We start from the raw sequence: 26,344 nt of genomic DNA, 5'->3' as shown, positions 1-26,344 counted from the left end.
ATTTAATTATTTTTTATCCCTTTCTGTTCTCAGGCACCGGTTGAGATGCGTATCGGAATATCGGTATCGATTGAGGTAGTTTTGCTAAATCGAAGTCGGGCTACAACTCACTGAGTGGACCATCAAACTGCAGGAAAAAGGACAAAACAAAATGTATAAAGGAAATTGCTTCCACAAATCCACTCGTATCTCGGACAATAAACGTGGAACGACTCGGCCTCCCTAATAGTAACGAAATCACGAAACCAAAACTGTCTTCCATGTCCGACTGAGCCCGATATGACAGTCTTAAGAATAAATATCTCAGGTGACCTCCCGACAAATTTAAACCATTACCAATCTTAAACATAGATTATTACAATGAAATATATATTTATTAAATTAATTTGTTTAGGAACACAACCCAATATAAATAATCTTAGTAGTCTAGTATCATGTGAGAATCGTACCCGTGACCAATGAAGGTGTTACACCATTAGACTACCGAATAGAAACATACGTTGAGTTGTCACATTTTATACAAATTTACTCGTCACTTCTGTTCTCATAATATGAAAATATAGATATAATTTATAGGCCAAATAACAATATAGAAATGGGCAAGGTCCATTGTCGTAAGTACGTACATCATTAAGAATAATACTCGCCAACTAGGTATCAAATAAGCACAGAATGTAAAAAACAATATGAAAAGTTATTCAATGTATACAGTGGAGATAAGGAAAATGGGGAAAAACAGCTCGAATAAGTTCCAGTAAATATATACATACAGGTAGTAGTTTGTCGCTAGATTTTGTTTAGTCAGGCTGGCACACTAACTTACTAGGATGATTACACTTCTTTTAAAAAATGAGAGGTTAATACAATATCATAAGAGTAGATAAAACCTATTATTCACATCTACATGAGCCTATGGAGTTATTAAATAAACGCTATGTATGCAGTACAGCGTCGCTGTAACATTATCTGACAACAACAAAATACAATTGTTGTTATCATTTTCTAACGAACCCAAAATTAGACATATTGGTCATTTAATTTTTATATATAAGAAGATTTCAACACCTTAAAACTTTATTTTCTACATTTTACTATCAATATGCAAGGTCTATGTAACGTTCAGTCTAAGATTCAATCCATCTTAATACAATCAATAACTATAAGCGTTTTAGGTGTGAAAAAATAAGAAACAGGCATTTTTAAATTAGCATAGATTATCTTTTAATACTAAAGTTACCTTAATAATTTTTTTTCTGTAACACAGCAAAATATTTGTTGGTTATTATCATTTTGTATTCGGCTATACGGCAGTTAAGTACACTAGAATATTTATTATATTTCTGATTATAAAAGACGTACATTGTGGACGGTTGATAAAATTTGATAGGACTTGTTCACCAAATGAGAGGAAAGGTCACGGTTGTAATATTAAAATAAGAATAACAATAATGTTACCGTTGCTTTCTCTCATTAAGTAACCTACGCACATGGTTTATTTTAATCTCAATTATATCTTACTTACGTATAATAATTTATTTTTATTTTTCCTATTTTTTAATTATTATCATTGTACTAAAATACTGTACAAATATATATTGTGTTTAAAATTATTTTCTGAATTGAACCAACACTTGTGATATATTTTTACAGATCACCAAATATCAGTGAATTGCATACTGTTTATTTCTGATAATGACGGATTTGATGTCTATAAAAATTAATATTTAATATCCGTTATAAACTTATATAAATGTATACAGTAATTTATTACAGTGTAGTGACTTTTAAGTTTAATAAACAATCAAAAATATAATCAACGTCAAAATCAATATAACTTATTAATATAATACACTTTCGGCCACTTATACAATTATGTATATTAGTGTAGTGTGACTCGTGTAGAGTTTTCATCCATGTGGACGGTTAGCCGTGTCTGAGAATTGTTAAGTCTACACACACTACAGGTAAACGTAGGTACTGGCCTGGAAAATATCGTGATACGTGGCCAATACTGGGCGAACAAGACAACTCGCAAGTGCACTGAGTGGCCAGAGCTACGTTGCTCAAAGAAAATTGTATACCTCTTTATTTGTTCAAGTAAACGTACGCCTCAATAGCAACAAAAGGTAAGAAAGCATTTAATTTACTTATCTACGTTTTTATTTTATTGCAATTTAACTGTGTTCTAAAGATTAAGCAGGTTTGGAGACAGTGGTGTTACTTTCTGAATATTGTAGATTAGATTCCCGCATAATACAAATATTTATGTTACTGAATTATAAATTCACATAGGTCTTCGTAAAATATGTAGACTGACAGATGTAAATACGTCTATCAGTTGTTCTCAAGTCAAATATACTAGATAGCGCTGTATGAGTTATTTGTATATTTTGTCATGGCCTATTTATTTATTTAATTTTCTGTGTGTTTAAATATTGCTGTATGTAAAGAAACCTCAATAATAATAAAAACGTAGAAACATATTTTTAAATTTTGATAATCACCACATAGACCGTTTGTTACATATGTATTATTTGTAATGGAGAAGAACAGACAATAAATATATTGTACTGACTTATAGGCTATTTTTTTAGATTAGTAATTGTATATCTTCAGTTGAAATTAAAGTTTTCAAGTATAATAGAAATGGGTCAAAGTATAGACACATATGGCCTCGCATTTTTCGCCGCATCGTTTTTCAATTATGTTTAGACTGGATGTCTCAGTATTTTGGTAGATACGAAGTATCTGAGGTTCAAATAACGGTAAAATCCTAGAAAATGACAAAACCAGTGCACAAAGAAGTACGGAGAAAGAATCGATTTACAGTCAAACCAATTTAGAACTTTTATATATTTAATTCAGATTTAGTCCGAAAAAGTAAAGCTCGTAGCTTAAACTGGAGTATTTTTATTGGCAGACGTCTAAGGCTATATTTAAACCTAGCGATGTATTCGAATACGTAACATCTAAGGTCTATTCTAATTTCTTTAATTTTTAATTTAAATCTAGCCAAATCTGCATCTAACTAACTCTCCTGATTATAATCAACTGACTACACAAATAAAAGACAGTCAGTTGGATATAATATGTCTTCTTCTGCCAATTCTAAATTATAATAAATTATTACTGGCCAGTAATTTCTAGTGCAGACTACAACTTTTGTAGGTTACGTTATTTCATGTGAAGTAAAATGTCAAAATATGTGATAATTAAAAATTTTATTCCACATAAAATATTTCAATGCATATCAGGCGAATGAAAAATCTTTCATACCTACTTGTACATGAGAGGAAGCGTTATAAAGGAAAGTAGACACATTATAATACCGTAGAAAATTGCCTGTCAGACACACACACCATGGTCAAAGGATAAAGAAAGAGGTTGTGCTCTTAAGAAAAAAACAAATCGGGCTTAATTAACATATCATAATCTACAGAATACTGCAACTATTTATGTGATATATCTTTAAATAAGCAGACGAGTTGTGAATAAAGACTGCGGACTGTAGGGTCAAACCGAATAGCGTTCGTGTAATATAAACGACAGTAGCCAGTTACCATCTAGTGGGTTGTCTGCTTGTTTACCATTATTGTTCTATAAATAAAGGAAATACTAGTAAAAATAATACATCTGAGAGACTAAATGTAAGTGCAAGTATGTATAGAAATGACTGAAGTTAAAGCTAGAGATGTCTTAAGGAGACAAATTTATTGAGATCATTCGATTCTATTCACTTAGTCCATAAGGGTCACATAAATAATGAACGAGATTTTGATTTAAAGCTAGAATAATTTATAGGTCAATACATTACTGATTTAATAGTATGGGGGAATAATAGCCGCATACAACTTAAGCGTACGAGATCACGAGCAATGTTATGAATATAAAATGCAAAATTATAACGATTTTGTTATACATTAGATGTCTACTGATCAATATTAGATTAGTACAGTTGAGCCGTAGCCGTATAATACATAAATGTCATTGTGTGTAGTATATCTATATGAATACTGCTCAATAATCTATTTTAGCTTGCGTTTCTATTCAAAGGGAGTTGTTAAGACTTAGTTACACTTAGGAAATTGTTACCTAACTTGCGGCTTCATTCGGCGTATGGCACAAGTTTATGATTAGTTCATCAAATGTTCGAAATACGCATAATATAGATATTGTATGTATATATTGCATATGTATATCTAATTATATCTTTCAATACGTTATTCATCCTTAAACAATTATTGTATTACCTTTGGAATATAGATATTATTTCTTGTTTATTCAATTAGTTTAATTTTACTTAACAAAAATTTATGACTCTTTATATGGAAATGTTGTAATTGCTGCGTGATATTGAACAAAGCTATATCCAAAATCTTACACTTAAAGAGCTGACAGTGGTTTTGTAAGACGAGAGAAGTGTCAAAGTTAAATTGAATATTAGAGAGAATGATCTCGCCCTCCGCGAAGTTTCTATTCGTACTGAGTAGTTAATCCAATGCTACCATTCACTTCAAGTTATTCTAGAACAATAATAATTAGCTGTTAGTCGTATTTATTGTTAGTCTCGAGCTATTTATATTTACCATGAATGTTTATCCAGCTACTAGAAGTCAGTATATACAGAAAGAGTCCATGTTTACATAATTCTTTATCAACTGATAATTCGATATTTATCGGGAACTAAATGGTTATTGACCGTTTACCATTTACTAATACCATTTACTCATTTAGTCCTTTATAAAATAAAATTCATACAATTATTATGGTAACATCTACAAAGAAGTCTTTAAAATGAATAATGGTTTCTTAAAACATGTTTGCGGAAAATCTTACATTTTAACAAAAGTTAATTGTTAAAGAGAAAATTTAATTTTTAAAGAGAATAATGTTGATTGCGGAAATATACGAATATACATGAAAAATATGATTATTATAACAGTTTGATATGATTTGAATATCTCAATAAAATTACACTTTAATACTGGAGTGTTAAACAAACCATTTTTTTATTTACATTTTCTTGTATAAGTACCTTCAATATAAGTACCTTTAGTACTTATATTTTTATATGGCCTCTTTTTTACGTCAACACATTACATTGCATTTAGGTTGTATACATACGTATTCAGTGTTACATCTAATAAAACTCATGTAAGACATGGCAGTGAAGATTAAATAATCGACATCCGATTTGGTAGTCGGACCACGTCGAATTAGGGTCGCGGTCTCTAAGGGACTGGGGATCATATCGCTGTCCCGCGGGCTTGACCACTGTTTAGATGTAATCATATCTACCTATCTACTACATCTTACGGAGGCACATTTTCAGAATTCCCAAAATGCAGAAATCACATTCAATTTTGTTTGTAAATGTACATATATAGGCAATGTTATCATCATGCCTGTCTCTCGTTGGGGTAGCTAGGAATTAAAGAAGTAAAGCTAAATGGTCCAATTTGTACCACTTCTGTTTCCTCTATATTCATATATAAATATATTAATACTAATTAGCCGGTTAGGGGTACTTTTTATTGAGTCTCTTGTAATGGTCCACTCAAAATATCGACATAGGACATTTATTTCTTTGTTGATTCCTGAAAGATATCTAATATTAAGATATTATTAAATTAAGGTGGTATCAATTTAGCACCATGATGATTTCAGGAGGATAATAGTATTTTTATAATTACGGTGCTGTTTGTATTTTGTCGGATGCATGATACCTTTACCTATACGAGTAGGAATGGTAATTCACGATGGGTACATACAATACGTGTCACGAGATGAAGTTATGTTACGTACTGTTTATGTAATCTACGTATACATATATGACCACAATCGAATACATGTTCGACAACAACAACAAAGTTCTCGCTTGCTACTTTTCGCTATGTGAAATTTAACCTTCTTTGTAATTACAGTTATACAAAATATTCTAAGCGAAGGCTGTCTCTATCCACATAGACCATCAGCAGGTAACTACAAAATATATACCATTGTGATACAAGTAAACTGACGTTGTTTTTATTCCTGCAATTTTCGAACCTATTCGAAACGCTACGGTAATCCTGTCACTTTGAATTTGGTTTTGGCGTCCAATCCTTGTTGCCTCTCTTTACGTCGCCATTATTTTGCACGGTTTACGACAAAGCCGAAAGTAAGGGAGCATTCTTTGTTTCTTCCACATACTATGTCCAATATAATGTTTTATGATAATTTCGTCGTATTAACGAGATTAATTTTAACCATTGGCATTTAAAATCATATATGCAATCAAAGAAGACTAAATTATAATTTCATACATTTACTAGACTATGTTCAGAGTTTAACTGTCAAGAGTGCGGCTTCTTTCCATGTTAGAAGCAAGAATAATGTGAAAAACACAGTATTGTTTCTTTTTTGTTAAAATTAAACTTAAAGTAGGACTTTGTATGTCTCATATCATATTATAAACGAAGTTGAGAATAACTCGACTTTATTCATTAAAAAAAAATATTTTAGGCCATTTAACACCAGTAGCAAAATAAATATGCGGAAATAAGCAGTTTTAATTTCAAATTATGATTACCTATTTCATACTGTGTTAACATCAAAGCTGCATACCAACGACCCTCACAAAACTCATTACAAGACGCCAAATAAGAAGTCGTAAAGCAACCTTTTCAGAGGCCATTAGGCTATGCCAAATGATATTTTGTCTCCGTACTCCTTACTAGGGTCGTTTACATGGGGCGCGTGGGTCCTACTGCAAACAAGACCCGAATTTAATCTCTACCCTGCTTTATCTCGGAGCCAATGAGAAGAAAACTTTATTTTGTGCGTAAACAAGGGTAATCGGCTCCTTTTTCCACACAGACGGTTCTGTTCCGAATGATATTGAAAGGCCAGGTTGCGTTCCAGAATACATTAAGAGTAGCAATAGCCCTCAGTCCATGAACGGTGCGGGGTGACCGCAAATCGAATAAATGGCTCGCTGTGGACACACTCTTATTGATTGATGGGATTGTAAGTAATAATATAATAGTAATAGGCCTCTATCTACAATTTGGTGTTGTTATTTATATTAGTAATTTTATTTAACTACCTACTTTAAGTATGTACTATTTTAAAGTAAAATAACTATAAAATAACTAATATGACTTCCTATAGTTTCTGAGCTTTCGGATAAAAAACAAGAAGTGAGGAAAGTCTTGTTAAAAAGTAAAAGGCACATTTAGTAACGTAATACGTACTTAAAGTACAAGAAGCTCAACTTATATCGTAATATTATATTATCGAATTTCGCGAACTCGAGAATAGAGCAATAACTTCATTCCAAATACATTTTCATAAGTCTTCTCTACAACGTGATAATATTTCAGCAATCAAAGGAAAATATCGAATAACCGAAAACGTTGATATGTGATCAATACAAGTATGCGTCTTATTATGAAGTACTTCGAGTTGCTTTACGATCCACAGAATAAATACATCTATATATAAAGAGAAAAGGTTTGATCGTAATCGATAAAAAAAATTACGTGGCCCATTTTAATAATTCTTTAACCGTTTAAAATATATAATACATTATTTTAGAGAGACTTATACTATATATTATATTATTAAGTATATACAATCCGTTAGTAATACGTTTGAAGTGATGCACGCTTTTAGTACTTATTTTTATTTAGAAATGCATGCATTGCATTTAGAGGATAATCATGGTTTAGACAACAAGCTTATAAAAATAGTAATACCATACTTTATATACGGCGTATGAAACGGTAAGTTAATTAATTTACCAAAATCTGAATATTCGTGATACACTTCAAAGTATCCATCTTCTAATAAGAAATTACTGTTTGTTAATTAGTGAATGTAATGAGTGTGAATGAGTATTTGTACTATAGACACATGAACTAAGTTTGAGTCTGTAAAACTTGTAATAAATCTTTGTGCCCAAAATTGGGTTGCACATTTCATGACAAATATCTTCTTAAATTACAAATCGAGGTCAAATCAGTAAGTTTGTATACTTCGCGATACTATGTCCGTAGATAGTCCAATGACATAAAGAAGACAGCCGGAAGCAGATAAATTGGGAAAGCGGACAGTCGCATATGTTATCGTGGAGGGCACTGAAGATGACTTTTATTCAATGGTGAATAGATTGATACGATGATGATGGTACAACGAATGTTATTGCATAAATACGACGGCCTCGGTGGTCTAGCGGTATAGCACACTGCTTTACTTCCGATAGTCGCGGCTTCGATTCCTCGTAAGATGAAAACATTTATGAGTATGTTTGTTTGTATCGGTCTGGGCATTTAATAAAAATATATAAGTATTTATATTAGTTGTTTAGTACGCATAACGCAAGCTCTGCTCACCGTGGGACTAGAAGGCGCTGTGTTAATTGTCTATAATTATTTATTATTCTTTAAATACTATAGCAAGTAGCATTGCTGTAATCTACGTAGCGTTGTAGGAATGCTTAGTGGGAATTTTATACTTATTTATTAGATCTTAGCAAAACTATATATTGTAAACCTATGAAGTAGGTAATGCTGAATATATGTATTTCATTCTTGTAATTAAACATATAAACAAACCGTACATATTACAAAACAATTTGTTCAGAAAATAATTACTTATTTTTAATGACATCAATAATTTGATTATTATTGTTATAGGAAAACAAATAACAACGTCTATTTAATATACGGCGTATTAATATCTGAAAATCTGGTTCGATACGAAGTGAAGCTCAATTTTTCTCAATCCCGTGAGGAATTAAGCTTAACAACGGTCTCATTTTCTTTTGTATGGCATACACCATACAGGGTTGGGTTTCATCAAATATTTTAAGTTTATAATTTACTAAAGATTTTTTCATAAAATATACTAACATACTATTAGTAATAAGAAGCTTTTATACCATATTTGTAATTTTCGACAAACGTAATTTAGCTTAAGAATATTATATCATTTTTATCTTGGAATTTTTTTCAGTAACTCATACAACCGCCTGCGGGCTGATGAATGGGTAATGTGGAATTCATACCCAGTAAAAACCATTTCGATTTTCTAGCATATATGTAATGGCGCTACGCTTCCGTATTACATAATTTACATATCAGTGACGATCACCATAGTATAAACTAGAAATAAACCTGAAATATATTTGAATTAAAAATAAATATTAGACATGAGTCAGATCAGTAAGCACAATAAAATCGAATAACTTTTTAAAGTGCAATAAAGAGAAAATAACTTAAAATAAATGTTCATTCCTTCATAGTTTATGTATGAAGACAAATAGAGTCAAAATAAATTCACAGTGCTTTTCACTGTGAATTTATTTTTGATATGTGTCATCATCGGGTCATCGGGCATGTAGTAGTCCTGAGGTTTTATTTCGACCAGCCAAATATTTGCCCTTAAAGTAGCCCCTCAAGAAATCCGGCAAATTTATATCACAGGCGTAAAACTATAAGATGTTTTAATATTGTTCGGAAAATGTATAAAAATATGTAAAAATATCTTTTCTGTAGTCGTAGCAAACAGTACGAGTAAAATCAGGGTTTATAGTGCTTTTAATGACGGTAAAGATGTTTTTCCAACCCTAACTCAAACGTCCGATAGATGTTTTGAAGCTGTCGAACGCCAGTAAATTGGGAAGGATAATATAAATAGGCCAGAGTAAATCGACTTTCTCACGAAAACCTGTTTGCATATCGATATTTAAACGTTATATACATAACGAAATATCTATAGGAGTTTTATGTGATCCGTTTGAAGCGCTTTATTGAATATCGGAAACGAATTTGGGGTTGAAATGAGATCTCTTGCCATTGTTCTTGGCGGAGGCCTCTTGATCTCTTGGTTTTGAAGTTTGACAGTTAATTTCTTTTGCTTTTCTTTCAGATTTGAATGATTTCAACGACCTTTTTTGTTTTGACTACGATTTCTTATATTCTATCTTATATAATATATATATATACATATATATTTATAAATTATGAATGTATAAAACAGAATTTGAAAGGTGATCATGGACTAATGTACAAGATGGTATTTGTTGCAAATTAAGGATTTGATAAAGTATGTATATTATGTATGTTTTATTCTATACTCAATAATATTCTAGGAATATTTCTGAAATGTGTCCTCTTTTATTTTACTTATATAAAGCTTATTCTTCTTGAATATGAATATACAGCAAAACTACTAATTACTAGATAGGTAAATATTGGAATATAGGTCATTTAAAGGTTTAAGATTTTTTTTATAACACCAAATTACGAACTAGAAATAAAGGTATATAATATAGTTAATATTAGCAAGTGCAAATTGTAGAACATTACATAAAATTAAAACTACGTTCATTCTTTACTATAATACAACGGAATGCTATGCGACAGTATTTACAAACTGTGGTCAACCAGCGGTTTACATACACTTGCTGCACTGTTAAATGCCTTATAATATATGTTACTTTGTATATATAATAATAAGTAATAATAAAGATTTAAAGTTTCTTCTGACATAAAAATAGGTTATTTATTTATAGGTTACTAAAGAAGAAAAAGGTGTAATTATGCTTAAAAATGAATCTTGAAAAAACAATATTACATAACTACATCAGGGATGTGAAACCGTGGCCTCTAGATAGTAAACAATAAACTCAATTGTTAGTAAATTGTTATACCAAATAAATGATAAAATAGTCAGCTATACAATAATTATCTGATTAACTTCATTAAGTACGAAAGGTCAAATACAGATCCAAGCTAATATACCGCATCAAAGACGAGACATTTCCTTGACACTAATAATCGCAGAGGCGGGCAGAGACAATCAAATAAAACTATTTACGTGTACGCGACAAACAATAACACGTTGGCACAATAGCATCTTGTAAAGGACGTTAATCATCACGCCTGCACTCTCTGGGGAGGCTTTTTCTCATTCTCTGTATATTTCCCTTCATTTCCTTTAGGACATTTGTGTTTCCGACTCTTAGGTAAACAGTATTATCGCGCTATGTCATTTCATCTGAAATTATTAAATTAAGAATGTCGGCAATATTTATAGCGCTGAGAATTTAATTTTACTTACAGAGACTTGCCCATATAATTAATGACTTTGATTAAGCATACAACTTTTATAAATAGTGAAGAGGTGGTATCGAAGTTAGCTGTTGAATGAGGGTTTCTCAGGGTTTCTAAGGGTTTCATATGAGAAATATATGAAGGGATACATATGAGATTGATACGATTGCGATATATTATAGAAATTAATATAAAATATGTCAAGGCGATCGTTACCAACACAATAATAGTAATGATACATACGATTACTTACAGGTTATTTATTACAGTCAAAGTCATTGGCTTATTATTTTATAAGATAGATATTACCTATGACTACAACTATACAAAAATTTCATCCCTTACGTCATGATATCCTACCTGGAAGGTATCTATCTTCATGTCAAATTTTATTAAGATCCGTTCCTTAATTAATCTTGGAAAAATAACAAATATATATAGACATACTTACTTTCACATTTATAATATTACTATAGATTATGATAAATAAATATACATAGACTGTCTCTCATAATCAAGATATCGCGAAACATAACTTTTTTTAGATTGAATTTTGCTTGAATTCAGTATTTAAAGGTTTATTGACAAACTTCTCATAACATTGACCATTATCACTTTTATATACCTACTCGAAAATTATCATGCCCTTTTTATATAAGATATATAAATTGTCGACAGTCGTCGAAATCGACATGTAACTGCAATTTTGTTCGTGTTGGACTCGTCAATCGGCCGTGCAAAGCGCGTCATTTGTTTTAGTGGCAAATCGCTCCCCAACAGGGACAACCCCTCGCAAACAAGAACAGAGTGTTTCTAAACAAAGCCGTATTTTAAAAATTACAAGTATTTTTTGACATGTTTAAAGAAAGATGTATTATTTTGAACTTTTCGGCATTTATTAGCAAAATGTTATGTTTAGATAAATTTTAGATAACGAATTTTAGACAATTATATTCATATTTTGATGTTTGGAAATAAATAATGCAGTATAAGCTCTACATTGATTACGGTAAAATTAAGGTACATTTATATAATAATACGAAATATTACAGCATGGAGGTCATACTAAATCCATTAATGCTTAATGTCAAGAAAGTTCCAGAGCCAAGGAGTTTTTTTTAAATCACAAACTGTTGCAATATTGTTGTTCGTGTAACATTTTCCGAACTTTGTAATTTCCATGTCTGCTAGCCAAATTAGTTTTGAGCGAGCAGAAGAGAAGTGGCTGTATCTTTTATGTGAAGAATATCAACTTAAAACAATGTAACCAAAATGCGAAGGCGAGGCATGAAATTACCCAGAACAGTACAAATGTAATTAAACCTAACCGTTAAACTCAGGCGTCGTCGTAAAAGTTAAGTAAAAGCTCCTCAGAATCTTTGTTAGATTTACGTTTTGTGCTTCGAGGGTAAAGAATGAAATGGAAAATTATTTGTATCAATATATTATGAGTATAGAATATAATAATATAGATACGATTTTTGTGTTAAATTGTATTAATTATATTGACCTCACGTAACTAAACAATTTACGTATGCATTCAACCTAACCTACCGATCTTAATAGTATGTTGCGATGCCTGCAGCGAGAACCAATCTTGTATAATGGTCTGCTATAGAGCAACAGCAGGTCAGGTTAGATAGCATAGCTGTATGCTATCTAGAAATTTATAACGTACTCAGTACGTGGCAGAATATTAGACAAATAGGTTCCATTATAATAATAAGTTATGTTATAACAAACAACCTCGATAATATAGCATTTTGACATTGTCTCACCTTTCTTTATTCTCTAGCTAGTCTATTACAGTTGATTGTGTGTGTATAATTTAAATGTATTTACAATAATTTGTATGCAAGTATATTTTGGAATTGATGATACCAATATTCATAGCTAATTCAAATTCAGTTTGTCTAGATATCCCTGTTTTTTCACCTCGAAAACAACATGTAATCCAAATTTAATATCATCAATATGAGCTCATAGTGGCCTAAAATTTAGAAACAAATTAACATATTTTATTATACCTCTATATTATTACATTACTAAAGATTATGAATAATTTCTTACTAGAATTTGAATTAGTATTCGAAGCAAGAATTAGAAGAATTAGATAACATGTATTATTTAAATACTAAACATAGAATCAGTCCCATATGTGTGTAAACATATTTTATTTTTACAAAAATAATAACATAACTGAAAAGCATTCTCTAAATTCATCTATTATGTGTATATGTTATGGTAAAAATATTGATAATAACTATCAAAGATTTCGACAAAGAAACAAATTAGATCGTCCTGTATGCATCCGATGTTCATGTCCTGATCTAGAGAACATAAAACTTCTGACAACATACGAGCTGACCATTTGTCGTCGACAGACCAATCTATACTTTTAATTGGGAGTACTGGATCTGGTCTCCAGCCATCTGACATGGTGATCTGTGGTTATTATGCGACGAGGGTGATTTACTCTGCGCAGGTTATTACAGTATGCAGGTTTTTCTTTCAGAAAAAGATACCTATTTCGATCTTTTGTGTAGTGTTTTTGTTAAAATAGGTTAATATTGTATATAAAATTATTAAAAACAAAGTCAAGCTGAGTAATATAATGTGATAAAAGTAGTCAATTTTCAATTTACTTTGGACATATAGAGAAGAAATTTTCTTCTGTTTCTAACGTATGGAAAAAGAGTGGTGTTCTAATTTTGATTTGTCCGTGTAACCTTGTGTCTGTTTGTGGCATCGTTTTTTCTAAACACATAGACCTATTATGATCTATTTTTCGGTTCTCTTTGCAATTTATAAGTGTTTTTATGTTCGGAATTAACTTCATTTTTATTTTATTTTGTAATTATTACAATATAAATAAATATGAGAAGAAATTCTGGGTTACCTTTTTTAAAATTGAGAAGGTATATTTGATTTATATTCATCGTGAATCGATACATGATACTATACTAGTACTACATACATACATTAAACAAGGGTTTCCCATATATTTTACGAGGTGAAGAATTGAGCAGCTCAGCAATTAAGTGGAAGTTTAACTCTCGAACGCGTAACTTGTGTAAGTTTATGTGCTAATATTTTTTTCTTCGCTAAGTAATTGCTTGAAAACAAAAAGGAATTCGTCCGCGTGTTTTATTTATGGCGACGGTTAAGCTCTTAATTGTAACTACTTTACTAGTAAGTTCGTGATTTCTTAAACGTTAACATTGTTATTTGTTTCGTTGGGTTTGCTAACCTACTTAGAAAAAGAATACGTAGCTACATAAAAGAAAAAAATAGAGTGTATTTAGTAAAGAACATGTGTATATCAATAAGAAGAACATATTGATATTCACACTTATGTATCAGGCAATTATTCCCATATAAAGGTACTGTTTCTACCAAATATATTAGTAAAATATAATATTAATAAAAAAATAATTTTTCACAAAAAAATCAAATAAGACTTTTATATTTTTAAAGGATTATAGGATCATTTTGAATTCGAAAGTTACTCTTTTTACCGAGGTAAATAATATACAAAGCGTGGAAATCTTATTTCCCATGTCTCGTTTCTGCTGTTCTCTATTTCTGCCGCTAAGAAGCTTTTTTTTTAAGCTGTGTTCCTATTTGAGACGTATGAAACAGTTAAATTACAGGGTACAGAGGCATGAAGATCTTATCATCTTATTATTTCGGAATAGCAAAGCTACTAAGCTGAATATGGGCGTAGCGTGACAAGTTAGTACCTGTTCATGTAGTTAGGCGATAATTGCAACATTTTATAAGATAGCTCATCAGCTTCTTAGTCACATAAAGAAATATATTAAGACGAATGCAACTTTTTTTTATAGAATTAGCATAACAATGACGACTATTGTGATTGTGTGGAGGACTTACATAAAAAAACTGTCATTTTCAGACACCGAATAATGAATGGACTGGAACTCTCAAATTTTAATTATTACCGCGATTCACTGTCGACAAAACTCAACAACGAGAATCCATTCAATTATTAAAACTTTTAATTAATATTAATAGGAGATCTCAATTTCAAAAGAAAGAATACCGAAAGCAGATAAAAACTCCTTAGAAATCAGCGTTACCCACAGCTGCGGACTGTAAATTAATGCGAAAACAATAAAGCAGCCGAACGTCGTCCGAAAATAAACGATGAGGAGCGAATCATATATATAATAAAGTTGTACGCGATGCGTGTCTGTTAATAAAATATAAAAAGCGGTCAAGATTAATTTAAATAGTCACAGCAAAAAAATAAATAGGTATTTTGTCTGTTTGTCTGCTAGACAGTGTTACCGTATTTAAAATAAAACCGTATTTAGTAACCTCACAAAATTTATGTTTACCTATTGTTATCACTGACAACGCACACAAAGCCGCGGGCATAGCTAGTAGAGAATAATTTGAAATAATTATTAGTACCACTGAATAAAAGTGAAGAGGTGTGGGTGAAAGAGGCAGTAATAAACGTCACGACAAGAGAGATAGGAAATTAAACGAAACTAAAGCAAAGTCGGTCATGCCAACATCTGGGGGAGGAACTTTGGGGGAGCTCGTTCCTGTTCCAAGTCTAAAAAAACCAAATTAAGTTCGGCGCCCGATTCTATTTACACTCTGTGAGCGACAGGTTAAAAAAATACCTCTTTTGTTCCTGACTTACGCTTCTATTTTTCACCGTTAATCACGGTCGAAAGTCGTCTGTAAGTTATACGCCTAATGATTCAATCTAATATTCGTACCGTTTATTCTTTAAAATAGAATTAAACCTTTAATCCTTTTTCTGAATTATTTCTATACATTTACAATTATATCCATAGATGTATTTGTTGAAATTATTTGAATTTAATGTCTACTAACGAAGGCACGGACTTCGTAAGTATTGAAAATCGAACCCAAATCGTTTAAGCCATTTCGGAATAAATGGAGCACAAATGCATAGACAAACAAATAAAAAAAAAAAAAAAAATTGTTCTGGTTCAATAACGTTGATAAAGCTTTCCAATAATGTTTTTTTCATATGTCTTTAATCCATGATAAGATAATATGCATTTAAATTAACATAACTAATTTAAATACATATGAACCACTTTCAGTTATCAAAAACTATGTATAATATGTCAAGGGCATAGAATCACAGTTCAAAATTTTGTTATAATTTTTGAGGTAGAATGTCGGGTTACCATATGCTTTTATTAAAATTAGTTACCTATTAGACAACAAATAAATAAACAGTTTAGCCATAAAGTAGATAATTAAAACATCTTAATATAAAAATTCTACTGCATGTGTGTTTGTTACCTAATTCCTCCTAAACTAAGATCGATTCCTGGATAATTAGAAAACACAATAATACTACTTATCCAATCAATGGGACGCGTGTCTGCTAGTTAATCTGTAATGGCAAAGATACTTCCTACGTTCCTAAACATAAAATGCCTCGTCCATATTGACTGACTATTTTAAAATAAATTTATTATTTCAAATTTTACTACAGATTTCTTTTATGACGTATACTTCTACAAGGAAGGATTTCCTTCTTTAAATTTGTACAGGAAAATGAGATAAAGAGATCCTGAGAGTGAACTGTTGATAAACGGCAAATTTTATATGGATATTAATAAAAAGCACTTACCTTTTGGTAGTGGTTCAATGACAACCTTTACGCCATTGACGGATGCCAGCCCTGTTAGCCAGAGCAAGGCTATGCCGCTGATGAACCTCGTTACTTCATCCATTTTGCATCTATAAGTACATCAGCAGCATTTTTCTGAAACAATAATGTTTATCATTTAAAATATTTACAAAAAAAGAGTTAGGTATCACATTCAATGTATATTAGTTATTTATGTGTTAAAAAGTACGTGAAACATATTTTTGTAATAGATTGATAAACATGCTAATGGCTACCTGATGGCCAGTAGTAACCACCACCTATATGAGAACAACACTACTAGCTATCAATGATACCATCTTATCATATTTCTTAACTTGTAATTTCACTTCTTAATCGGATTCTAAAACTCAAATTAGCACACAAAACAAGGTGCTTGGTGGCTCAAATCAGTGTGACTGCTTGTTACAGTCAAGCAGATGACTTTTTACAGTTTACATCTGTCTGGTGAACTGTTAGATTTCATTCTAGAAAATAAAAACCGACCAAACCCGATAAGATAATATATATGGAATCAAATTTCTTTCCATCTATGGCAATAATATTTTTTTAACTTTAGTCCGTTTCTGGCGATGTATTAAGTATAAAAACAGAACTATTTCCAATCCTATGAATTTGAGAGTTGTTATCAAATCACGGAATTCATATCAAATGATATATATATATCAAATGAAGGAAAATATTGGTAACGAATACCTACTCATGATCCCAATGTGAATATAATATTATATAAAGTACTTAACATATATAGGTATATACCAGATAAGTAACAAACCTACAAATACAAAAAAGAAATAAAAAATTAATCCGGTGGAATATAAAATACGAAGTACTTAGGGAAATACAACAGTATCATGTTAAAGAAGTGGCAACATGGGCCGATCCGATGTTTTATTGACGAGTTCCAATATAACTCTTAAATCCAATCCTTCGAGTTTCTGGAGTGAGTTCGTCAAACATTTCTCTTCTTTGCATTTATGAATAATAACTGGAAAAAGTTAAATGTATCAATCCTCTTTCCTTTTAATATTGTAGAATACGTAAGATAACGTGTAGACAAATATGAACCTTTATTTTTAGGATCCTGCATAAAAATATATACGTATAAATATGTCGGTATACTGGGTGTTCAAAATCTACCCTGTACCATCGTAAGCACAGATTATTATATTAGAGTCCGTTAGTTTCTGTTCCCGCGGTTTCTGTTCCCCTCCCTTACCTACAGTACTGAACTGACCGTACGGCGGCCATGACGCGCGCGCGCACTTTGTTGTGAATTAAAATAAATTAGAACTGAGTGAAACCTACTGTGAAACTGGAAAGATAGCGAAGATATCTTCGAGACCCTGAAGCCCAAGAAATCCGCAGAACCATACAGGTACGTGACAGACGCTTCCACATATTTTTCCCTATATATATATATATACATAGTATTTTCCCGAACATTTTGGTAGCAAAGGTACGTTTCCTAACATTGGGAAATATATTATATAGTCTTCTCTTCTTGTAGTAATAATCAATTATTACCATACCGAATTTATATTATTTATCATTTGTTTGAATCTCCCGTCTCATATGCCTTTCTTGAGTGAGAATTAGTATTATTCTGACGAAGTAATATTACACTGCATATACATATATGTATATGATATCGAAAATTCACCAACATATTTTTTAGATTCTCCGAAAATTTACGTTAGTTATTATATATATAATTATATACACAATGTCAATTAGTCAACAGATAGATGAATTAAATGTAGAATTTGTATAAGTAGTATTGCAATCCGACTTTTCTTTTCACAGAATTGAAATAACGTTTAATTAAAACTACTGTTTTATAGGGTACAAAAATATTTGTAGGTAATCATACATTTGGATGTTATTGAAATCGGTTCGTAATCCGATTGGGGTGACCTAAATACCGTAAGACTTTGGAAATAATATGTTTTAATGGAATATCTAACAAAAGGTTACCTTTGTAAGACCTTTATATGTATATTTGAATGAAAAATTACAACGTTGTAGTTATTTATGAGACAAACAAAATTATAATTTCTTAAATAAATACAGGTATATATATTATTTATATATATAGGTATATATATTTATTAAGACTGAAATCCTTTCTTAATTACTATGCTAAACAATCAGATTTTGCATCACTTATTTTATAGGTTATGTGCTTGACAACGGTACGAAATCCTTTGTATGTGTGAAGAGAATAAGCAAATGTGTCGCACAAGGTGGTTTCAGTAATAATGGATGGTTGTTTGTAATTGTGTGCTGGTAAGCCGGTGTAATTGCAACGTGCATCATTAGTGCAATGCTCTGGAGTGAGAGAGACGGTTATATTTTTGTCCTAGTCAAGTAAGATTCATAATTCCCTTTTAATGTGTTATCTATGTAAATAAAATCTTTTTATTTTCTCCCAAAGCAATTAATGTCTATACAGGTGCAATGATCGAGATAAATTTAGTAAAAAAAAAATTGCGTAAGTACCGTAGACTCGCCAATTTCTACCACCAACTAGCTGGCTTTCAGTTGAGTGGTGAAATAAGGTAGTTTCGGCAGTGAAATTACAAGGGGCATGATATCGTAGTTTTCCGAAATGGTGACGCACCTGTGGTATCGTGATAGCGTGATATTCTTGGTGCTATTTAGGTATATAGTGATTGTCGATTGACAGTTGAGTAGTCGGCCAGTTTCTCATTCCAATTATATAAAAAAACAGCTTGTGCATAAATAATGTGTTAAAACTATCCATGACTATATTTTTCATATAAAAAAATATATAGTAGATAAAAGTTAAGGCGAGTGTCGTTTGTACTACCCAGACATACACTCTAAAGGTTAAAATCTGAATGACAGATGTTTTAAAATATTCTCAGCAAATAGTGGCAATGTCAAGTATTGCTTACACTATAATATCAAAAAGTAGCGTCACAGTCATGAAAAATGTTTAGTTTGAAATAGGTATATACTACAATTCTTGGTCAAATATATCAAGTATAGCAAACATATTATACCGATACATTAAAGATGATTGGCGACTTGTTTATGTGTGCCTCTTTTATGGATCATAAACCTCATGAATGAAATGCCCGTAATCGAAAAAAGGATCTATACACTATTTTTAATCAATGCGAATTTTTTCATCGGTTGCATACACCTATTTATCTGCAATATACAGGTGCAAGCTATACAGGGAGAGTTTCTAATTACGGCAGCAGGCTTGCCCCCCCTCCCCTTTCTACACCTGATTAAGACATCAAAGATTCTGCTGTCAGCTAGTTCCTAATTATTTGGCTTATTCACAGCTTTATGTGATGGTGAACTTATTTTTTTGACTGATATATTTTTCAATTTCATTGTTTCTAACATTATTAAATAATCGTAGTAGTGAATAATACTATTATTAATAGTTATCCTGTTTTGACATGACGGTTCTTCATAAAATGAACATTGACTGAAAAGTTTTTCCTCTGTACATGTTTATGTACTTAGTTATGCCAATGAGATGAATATATGCACTGATAGTGTATGAGTTATGTTATGATTACAAATATCAGTGTGGAGAATTTACTTACATATATTATACGCGCGGCAATACTTTCGACTTGTTACAATGTGAACAAGTGAAATATTAAGCCTGTTATTTGGAACCGAATATCTTCTAAGTATATAACTCACATTTTAAATAAATCTACTTAATATACTCGTATATTATCTAAATAGCCACAGTTGGAATAATCATTTTACCACCGGTTTTCTGCCACTGCCAGTAACGTTACGAACACAGATATTAATGTTAGTGGTACCACAATACCCGCTATTTTGGTGACTGCTAAATCAGTATTTTTGCAGATGTAATGTAATGTAATTTGTTATTCTATCGTTGAGATTAGTATTATTAGAAATGATAAAATAAATTTTAATAAATTTAAAAGTCCGTTATTTTCATAATAATTGCACATTTATTTTAAGAATAAAGACATGACTCGATGGCTAGAGGCAATAGTAGGTTTATATATTGTGTTGGAGGACTACTACACAAACTAATTTGTACCCATTCACGAATGTAGTTTTAATATTATCTTTACACTGCTAGTATTAATTTTGTATTAAAATATAAAATTATCCATTAGATTCCGTCTTAGTTAAGCCGCAAGAGTTCCGTCCGTCGCATCTCTTCCTCTTCAAATCCTACATAATAACGAGACAAGCGCCTGTCTCTTTAACGGAAATTTTTAATGAAACATCCTAGAAAGGTTATAAAAGCTTTGCTATCTTTATAAACGTAATTGAGCACGGTGAGCGACGCTGGTTTAAGAGATTTATTTGCAGATGTTGTTCCATAATTACTTCAGAAAGAGAATATGTAATAATTAGATTATTTATTTCATACAAGTCGCCCACGCATTGCAGGCGTAGAAGATTATATTAAAAGGAAAGGGAACACAAATAAATTCACAAAAACATATTTTTAGATATTTTATCAGAAGTCTCACGTAATATTTTTTAAATTACTTTAACATTTTTCTGTGGTTTAATCAGTAGCGTAGTGACCTATTTTCATTGATCTTGGGTTCAATTCGGGCTCAATAGAAACAAAAAAGCAATATTTTGTAAATATAATGAAGTGGCTTATTTTACAATCAGTGTATAAGAAATATTTATTATATAAATAATAAATAGAAAAGTCGTGATTTCATATATGGCCAACATCGAAAAAGTCATGTCAATTTATATTTGGGACTGTCTTTCCAGGTCGAAATATATACAATTAACAATCTTAATCCTAGACGGTTGTAGGGCGAGCCTGCCTTATGGAATTCAAATATACCGAACGAAATGTTGCCGTGTGAAAAATCCTTTACTATGACAAAGACAGTTGACAATGATTCTGACTACTCCATCGAGGATAATAGTCGTGAAGGTATATTATTGTATATAAATATTAAGTGAATATAATGCAATTAAAGTCTTCATAAAAACTTTTGTCGCGAGAGTGCGCGTAACCTACGAAATTAGTGAAATTGCAGTTCAGTGGGGTGTGAAAAAATGTAATTATACCCTTGTAGGGTCATTAAGAATAGTTAAAGAAGAACTCATTGCGCTGCGAATATGAAGCTTTTAGTACGTAGCAAATTATACGTAATATTCATAGTTTTTAAGGCTGTCCATTATTATTAAGTTTAAAATTAACAAATAAAGCATAATAGAATTATAATATGAATTCATGAAACTCTCTTAATTTTTAAGCTAAATGACTGAACTCATGTGTAAAATGTTATAATGGTGATATATAAATATATTAAAGGATTTATTTTGAATAAATCCAATGAATTCAAATTAAAATATATTATAAGTATTCAGACACGTATGCCTATTAAAGGAGAATTCCTTGTATGATGCAAAGTAAAGAACAAAATCGGGGATATATGTTTAGTATATTAGTAAAAATATCACAATAATTAAGTAAATATTATGATGACCGATAATTTAGTTTTGGTACTAGTGACAATTTTTATTAAGATGACGCTAATACATACCACTCATATAAATAGCAAAATATACAAAATTCAAAAGCTTTACGAGAAGTGTTACTTAAAATCCGTATTTTTGGTACATTCACTCCATAATTAATACTCATTAGATGATTAATTTCTTTCATTCACAGAGTCCGTCTGTCTTAAAAAGGAAATTTTCTTTTTAATTAATGCTATCGTTTATTCAGCTAACTGTATTTTATCGTTCTATTTTAAGAAATATGATATAAATGAGCGCACTTAATAGAAGTTATATTTGAAGATAATGAAGTCATGATATACCATTAGATGCAAGATTCCTTAGAATCCTTTGTCGAATTATTGACGCAATAAAACAGCCTCGATAACGGTCACAGACGTCTTATTTCGCGAAATAATCGCGCATCTCGACTAGTGATGCGCTGCTAGAATCTAAGTATGAATAAATATTTATACGAGTATTTACAGAATTTACATGGTTAATTCATGGTACTTTAAAGAATACACAAAAAAAATAGCTGATTAACGAAATAAATTTACGCTAAATATGGGAGATAACGATTAATATAAAATCGACATTTAAAAATTATAAATTAATAAAAAAAAGGAAATCATAAAATAAGTATTAGGTAATTATAATCATACTGACATGAAAACTGTGTATGTATACAATATATTTTATACATACATATAGTATATTGGGGTCGTATACACAAACGGCAACAATATTCTCAATTTTTTTGAGTATACTATCATATTATAACAGAATATGTTGTCAACTATGGGTCAACTTATAGATAACTACCCCCAAAGATGTAAAATGATTAGTTTTATCAATATTTAAAATATATTATCCATTTTACTAAAATATGTATTATTTTAGTATAGTTATTTTAATGTTTGTTACGGTTTGGTTATCATCAATAAATGGCGTCTATAATTTTGTACACGGACGTAGTCGCCGGAACAGCTAGTGTTTATATAGAAGAAAGACGGAAGAAAGAAAATCTTTCACGATTTATTTTAAATAAAAAATCCCATCCTTGGAGATCCGATTGAATAATCCTGGACGACACTAACAGAGGCGGATAGTCGGGCGAAGACAAAAGAATATTTTCTAGCCTATTATCAAAATTATAGACGGGAATAAGGAAGACAATGCTGGCTGGCGACATCTTATTTTAATTGCTTCGTCCCAAGAGCTGTATTGCGTTTTATGAACGGAATATTGTCGGTGCTACTAAGAACGTTATTATATTGGCAACATTTAAATTATATAAGAAATTCTGAGAAACTCTTGTTTATGCAGTCTAGACTCTGTAGCTAAAGCCCAATGTACATATATTATTTCGTGATTATTTAATGTTTAAGTTAACTCCAACGTAAACATTATTACAATAAAGTTTACTCTGCTCCGAAATGTAGTGCCGCCTAGAAAGTATCGTATTATTACTAGATCTCTATATTACCTGCTAGAATCTATAATTAAAGAAATGATATTATATAAGACATTATTACGAAAGATACACTTAAATAAACAAATAAATATTCCCGTAATATGAATTCAACAAAAATATCAAACAACGTGGTTTAAATTCAACCATATTTTTATTTTATTATTCTTGAAAATGTTTTAGGGATAAACAAAAACTTAGACTTTTCTAGCTTTACATATGCACAAAGGTGCGATATTCTGGAGGCGATGCGAATAAATGCATGTGCAGCGGACGTGAGCCTTTGTACAAAGAAATCCAGTGGGCCTCCTGTCGGCAACAAAGTAGTCCTATACAGAAGGTACTCTTCTGGAATCATGGGAATAGAGTAGATACAAATTTATATTTTCAACAATCACTCCAAATATTTATGGCAACATAATGTTATTGTTATATCATCAATTATCTATTGTTCAGATTATAGAAATTGAAAATAGTTAGGTTTATTATATTTAAAGATAAATGGTAGATTTAAATAATACTAAATATTTCAAAGTACTTAGACATCAAATGTGTCGAAATGTGACATGAGAATGTCATCAATTAGCTAATATTAAGATTGTAGAAATTAAAGATAAATTATATAATAATAATGTATATCTTATTACGACGGATATCTTTGACTATTCCAGTCCAAAGATATTGTCAATTGTAAACACAAATTGACTGACATGCCAAATTTTCGCTGAGTAATTTTAAATCCAATGCAGCAGTGAATCTACCGTTCTCTTTTGGATTAAAGTTCTTTTTAATCTGTATTTCCATCACCGATGAGTCAGTAAGGAATAAACATAGTTTTTTGATGTCAGTCAGTCATTGCATATTGGTTTGAGCAAGGGTAATAAACTACTGTACCACGAATGACTACGATGCTCTACATCTCGATATGTATACAACACGCCTTACTTTTTGATGCAATTACCTAACATTTTATTGTGTCAGTTCGACACCGTATTTGTAATTATAATAAAATATAATGGGTAACATTCCCGTAACTTTCTCTACTTTTATAAAGATAAAATATATTTGTTCGACCTCGTGATAAAATCTATCTCAACGTAAAATTTCATTAAGATCCGTCTAACAGACAGACAGACTCATTCCAAGTATATTTTAAAAGAGATAAAATCTACCATTTGTACATCACATTAACTAATTCTATCACGAATAAGTCTCATGCCAAAACAGCAGTGGGGAATGATAAAGTCAACACAACTGCCAGTTTGATAGCGCCACGCCAGAAAGTATCCGATAAAAATGTAAAACGATGTAAAATATTCCGTCTTCAACATACTTGCCTTTTAATTTTCTTATATCTCACTTTATTCCGTCCCATGATTGCTCTTTATAAGAGCTTTTGTAATAAAATTATCGCAATGCTTTGATTTTATTCAGAGCAATGACTCTTTACATATATTTAATGGGATTATTTCATTTAAATTAATTTGATTTAATCCATTCTTGTCTAGACTAGTTAATATATGCTGCATGCACATATAAAATATATATTTTCATACTTATCTACATGAAAATAAGTAGCAAATTTTCACACCCTCGCTTTTAATGGTCTGTTTAGCAGATAGAGGTAGCAAAAAAATTTGAATTGACGTGTATAATATTTTTTATAATAAGGCAATGAATATTATTGTAAGCAAATATTAATATTTTTATAAATCATTTTACTGGTTATCTTATTTCAAATCGGTTATTTAAACGGGTTGAAGGAGGCGGATGGAGTGGGGAGGCATTTATTTTAAAATTATTTACTATTATTATACTATAGAGATAATTATGATTTTTTAGCTTTGCCACATTTCATAGCCTCTACTGTGATGAATTATACTCTAATTTGATGTTTATATATACTGAAGTTTTCTAACTTTCTTGTATAATATATACGAGAAAAATGTGTTTAAATCCATTACATTTAAAGATAATTGTGTAGATATAAATAATGATTTATGATATAAATAATGTATATTTTACAACACTGTGACATCGAGCTTGTCAACGGACAGCTGAACTTATGGCAAACGATAAACGATTATTGCTGCAAATAAAATATTTTTTTTATCGGCATCGTGGTTTTGTGGTTTACTACCCCAACTTAGACTGAAAGGTACGTGAGTTCAAAATCGAACCCACTTCAAATAACTTTGTATCAATGAATATTTCTGACTGTTCTTTTAGTTATGAAAACACAGATTACAAATCGAATTGATCCAGAGATTGTTGCTACGTTGCAATGTAAAGTACTTTGTAATGTGCATAATTACATTTACAATCACAGTTGACAATGCCTCTGACTGTAGCGTCCAGATAGAAATCATAAAGGTATATTACGATTTATATTCAATAAATTTAATTAGTATTACTTTTGCCATATTTTTTTTTATTCCTTATTTATTTTTCTGACCATACCATCTAATTTCACGTGCCGGCTCCTCCGGCGCGCCTCTCCACCATCTACAAAGTAGCGAAAGTGTCGCGAAGTGCTCACCGTACACACAATCCGAACCGCCATTGTTGTCTTTG

The 26,344-nt window shown here is 30.9% G+C and overlaps 1 protein-coding gene across 1 annotated transcript in view; it reads right to left on the bottom strand.

The window, feature by feature from the left end:
• The window catches only part of LOC131840953 (semaphorin-2A), a 159,216-nt gene extending 142,352 nt beyond the window's left edge, over positions 1 to 16,864 (bottom strand). The window contains exon 1 of the mRNA XM_059189174.1: positions 16,747 to 16,864. Within this exon, the coding sequence (XP_059045157.1) occupies positions 16,747 to 16,849 (103 nt within the window). The 5' untranslated portion in view covers positions 16,850 to 16,864. The remainder of the gene's footprint in view (positions 1 to 16,746) is intronic.
• Between the last annotated feature and the right edge of the window lie 9,480 nt (positions 16,865 to 26,344).

Source organism: Achroia grisella, unplaced genomic scaffold (genome assembly GCF_030625045.1).
Source record: "Achroia grisella isolate CSIRO2021 unplaced genomic scaffold, CSIRO_AGI_Agris_v1 utg152, whole genome shotgun sequence".
Lineage (NCBI taxonomy): Eukaryota > Metazoa > Arthropoda > Insecta > Lepidoptera > Pyralidae > Achroia > Achroia grisella.
The sequence above is the reverse complement of the archived record's forward strand: the minus strand, read 5'-3'. Positions and strand labels throughout refer to the sequence as shown.